Source organism: Magnolia sinica, chromosome 18, assembly GCF_029962835.1.
Source record: "Magnolia sinica isolate HGM2019 chromosome 18, MsV1, whole genome shotgun sequence".
Lineage (NCBI taxonomy): Eukaryota > Viridiplantae > Streptophyta > Magnoliopsida > Magnoliales > Magnoliaceae > Magnolia > Magnolia sinica.
The window spans coordinates 50,701,991-50,705,926 of NC_080590.1; the positions used below are offsets into that span (position 1 = coordinate 50,701,991).

The window sequence follows — 3,936 nt, forward strand, 5'->3', positions numbered from 1 at the left end:
GCCTGGGTGGGGTGTCTACATGATCAAACTAGGAAGCTATTTGACCGTTGGATGGATGGAAATCATAGTTTGAACCCAAAAACAAACGTCGTGTGACCCATCTGGTTAAAATAACATCAGTTTAAAATAAATAGTGGCCCTGGGTGGCTCACTAGTTAGATGAACGGTTCTGATAATGGGAGTGGACCACATACCACCTCGAATCAAGGATAACTAGCACTTAATGGCCATAATTCAGATGATATGGCCCACCTAAGTCATGGATCTGCTTCATCCTTTGGGCTGGGCCCTAATGCGGGCTGACAAAGCAAATGAACAAGTAGATTTTTATCAGGACATCTCTGTGGGACCCATCCTTGATGCATGTGCACGACCCGTGCGTGCACCGGCCATTCACTGGACTGGGGAATCCAGTCAATCGGGTTTGACCCGATGGAAATGGCAAGAGACAGGAAGCTTTCTCCCGCCCGATCTAATTCAAACGGACAGCGTCCGTTTTTGTCTAAACTTAGCCCACCATGATCATCCTTTGGGATGATCCAAACCATCCACCTTGTAGAGCATCCGAATATTACCAGTCCCTGCCCAATCTTGTCCATCGGATCTCACAGTTGTACGCACAATCTCAGCCACAAACTAGGCTGCGTGCGGCTGTTTTGCCGAAAACGGAAAATTCCGTTTTTCTTCCTGTCCAAACCGCTACTGTATTTGAAAGCTGCAGAGAGAGAGAGAGAGAGAGAGAGAGAGAGAGAGAGTAGAAATCTAGGGTTTCAGATGGCGAGAAATTTCGGAACTTGAACTTGCAAGAAGATTTCAAGCACCAAATCCATGGAAATCCTCGCATATCTCGATCGATTCGCTACTCATTTGAAGCATTTCGCCTTCAAGCCCTACCTCTAGTCTTTTATTTCGAAGGTAAAACGGAATTCGTGCGTGTACGAGACGTCGTGGAAAACTGCCATTCGTGGTTAGAAACTGGAAAGAAAAGGTAGAAAAAGAAAAGAGAAGCAGAGTCTAAGATCAAGAAATTCATTTCTTCTTTTTATTGTAGATATTTTGCTGTTATTTATCTGCAAACTTGCCAATTAATGATGTTGGAAATGTGTTGCTGCTGAATCCATATTTGTGGCTGATAGATTTAGCTATGATGATGGATTCTGAAAATCGAGTTGCTTCTGAGAATGAAAATGGTGTTCCTGAGAAAGCCACTTTGGTAGATGCTTCAAGCCTGAATATTGGAAAAGGGAATGAGAATGTTGACAACGGCATAGACTCCATTCAAGTGAATGGTGTTCCGGAAGATTCATCAAATGTTGACGTTGTTGATTCTATTTCAGCTGGAGCAGAGGATGTTGCCTCCTTTGTGACCGTTTCCGATAGTAAAAGTTCGAATGTTTTGAAGGTATGGACTGAAAATTGTTTCTTGAATTCTATACCATAGATGAAGAACTTGGGGCAGGTAATGAAACATGACCTTCTATGTATAGAAACCTGTAGCCAAACGGGTCGATCATTCAAAGAATGATAAAAAGATGCCAAAGAGTGAAGCAGTTCGGAAAGGTCCAACGATGATTCCTCGGAACCAGAGGCCGAGCCTTTCTCAGAGTCTTTCCTTCCCATCAAGAGGAATTCTTACGAGCAGTTTGAAGAAAAGCATTGATGAGAAGCAGATGAAATCTGATACCAAACGTGCCCATGTCAATGTCACGGATGCAGCGTCGGTGGTCTCCAACGGCTCGCTTACTTCAACGTCCCGTTCAAATATTTCCAACAGGCGAGTTTCTGCCGGATTGAGTTCTATGGATGCAAAGATGGGTGGTCTATCTGCCAGGCGAACTACTTTGGCATCAATGCCTGGTACTCTACGGTCTCTGGTGAGTATTTGAGAATTGAGATAACTGGTTGCAGGCTACTTTCAGTCATAGGTCAACTACAAAATTCATGTGATATTTCAAATGTTGGATATCTAATTCTACACTTCATCTATTGTTGATCATCAGTCTGTGAAGTCTGGCTCATTAAATGCAACTGTCAATGGCTCATCCTCCGAAGCCTCACAGTAAGTTCTTATATACAAGTTTAGCTCTTACTGATGATTTGGTTCTTCTATCAAATATGAGATAGCGCTTTAAGAGCTATTGGTTTTCTTTATTTGTTGATTGACTGCGGTGTATGCAATATTGGTGTGATAGTCTTGCTGTATTTTTCTTGAAATCTGGATTTTACCCTTTGATTTGCATTTTGATATCCTTCTAAAAACTTAACATATAATTGTGTAGATCTCAACATATTTACTTACACATACTTCATATTTATATGCATTTGAACATATCTAGTTATATCTTCCTATCTTGATTCACTGTTGCCAGAAGCCTGAGTTTTGCCTTTCCTTCTGCAATTTCTATTCTTGTGAATATTTTAACATAAAAATCTGCATATCTTTATATATTTACTGATGTGTCTCCATATTTTCATGTTATTAGTTTGTTGTGCTTGTTTAACACCTTGGGTATGCTTTTGGGACGCAGACACACAAGTTACATTGATTTTTGACATATTATATAATCTGTCCCCTGTCAGTTTTAAAGTGTGAATATGTCATCACAGGTTATGTGATCCAAATCCAAAACCATCAAGACAAGGATTGCAAATCGAAGATGATGAAGATGCCCACTCAACTACCTCGTACGGTTTCTCTGTTCTCATCTCCTTATTGGGCTGTTAGCATTCAGTGGAATCTTTAATTTACACAGTTTCTTTTTCATCATAAGGCTTATGATAGTCTCTATTATTTTCAGAAGCACCACCCGAAGGAGCAGTGGTTCTGGTTTTGCTTTCAGGTTGGATGAGCGTGCTGAAAAAAAGGAAAGAGGTGAGTTCCACTTAATTTCTTAAATATGTATTTTCAGATTTTATTATTTTATTAATGGGCTAGTTTCAATTTGAACGATAATTAGAAGCATTCTTTTGTTTCAGGTCTTCTCAAAGCTAGAAGAGAAGATTCATGCAAAGGAAGTGGAGAAATCAAACAGCTGAGAAATCATGGTTGTTTTATAGGAGAGCCAGGAAGCAGAAATCAAGCAGCTGAGAAAGAGCTTGACCTTTAAAGCTACACCAATGCCAAGCTTTTATCAGGAACCCCCTCCTCCTAAGGTTGAATTGAAAAAGGTAAATATTTCTGCCACATTTCATTTTTATTATTATTTATTTTATTTTATTTTATGTTTTTAACTATTCATCAGTGCATTTCACCATGTAACACGGAAATTCTGGGCATTGCCTAAAAGAATCCTCACATTCGAGTTATAATAAATTTCCTTTCATGGTTCATATTATGCTTGCAACACAAAAAACTAGGGGCGGAAAGAAGTTAGGGAGAAAAATTGCAGTTATAAAAATAATTGCGGATCACATATTTTGTTCTTTCGTGATGATGACATTTATCAAGTTCAAAAGATAGGTTCTCCTTCCTTCTGGATTTTAAAGTATGTTTCACCTTGGATATCAGTTTAATATGATGATTGAGTGAGATAATTTAATGTGTTATCAAGTTTTCTGCATTTCTTTATGAACAGCTTAAAGATAATTCTAGATGTCCTGGAGTTCTCAAAAGAATCCCAAGCAATAACATTAGAAGAATTCTCTTCCACAATCAGCGGCTTGGCATTTTTCTATAGAAATGATTATTTCATTTCATCACCTCCATGATGTAACCTGTGACAAAATTACTGATAAAAACTGAAGAAAAAGCTCTACTTGGAGCTTTCCCCTTCCCAAATTCAAACATCACCTTGCTAACTTCCTCTCTTCAAAAGCCGATCTAACCAATCTGCATTTCCAAGATTTAAAGATTCAAACCTCAGTCCATCGGGGTTAGGTTTCCTAAATTCTTTCTTAAATAAAGCTTCATGTAGAAGTTCATTACCACTTTCTTGA

The 3,936-nt window shown here is 38.9% G+C and overlaps 1 protein-coding gene across 1 annotated transcript; it reads left to right on the forward strand.

Moving 5' to 3' along the window:
* Window positions 1-693: 693 nt before the first annotated feature.
* On the forward strand, window positions 694-3,107 carry LOC131232395 (protein WVD2-like 4). Its single transcript, XM_058228619.1, has 7 exons — window positions 694-915; window positions 1,143-1,402; window positions 1,488-1,874; window positions 2,001-2,059; window positions 2,608-2,685; window positions 2,799-2,872; window positions 2,977-3,107. The coding sequence occupies exons 2-7, from the start codon at window positions 1,145-1,147 to the stop codon at window positions 3,105-3,107; spliced, it is 987 nt and encodes a 328-aa protein (XP_058084602.1). The 5' UTR covers window positions 694-915; window positions 1,143-1,144.
* The last annotated feature ends 829 nt before the right edge of the window (window positions 3,108-3,936 follow it).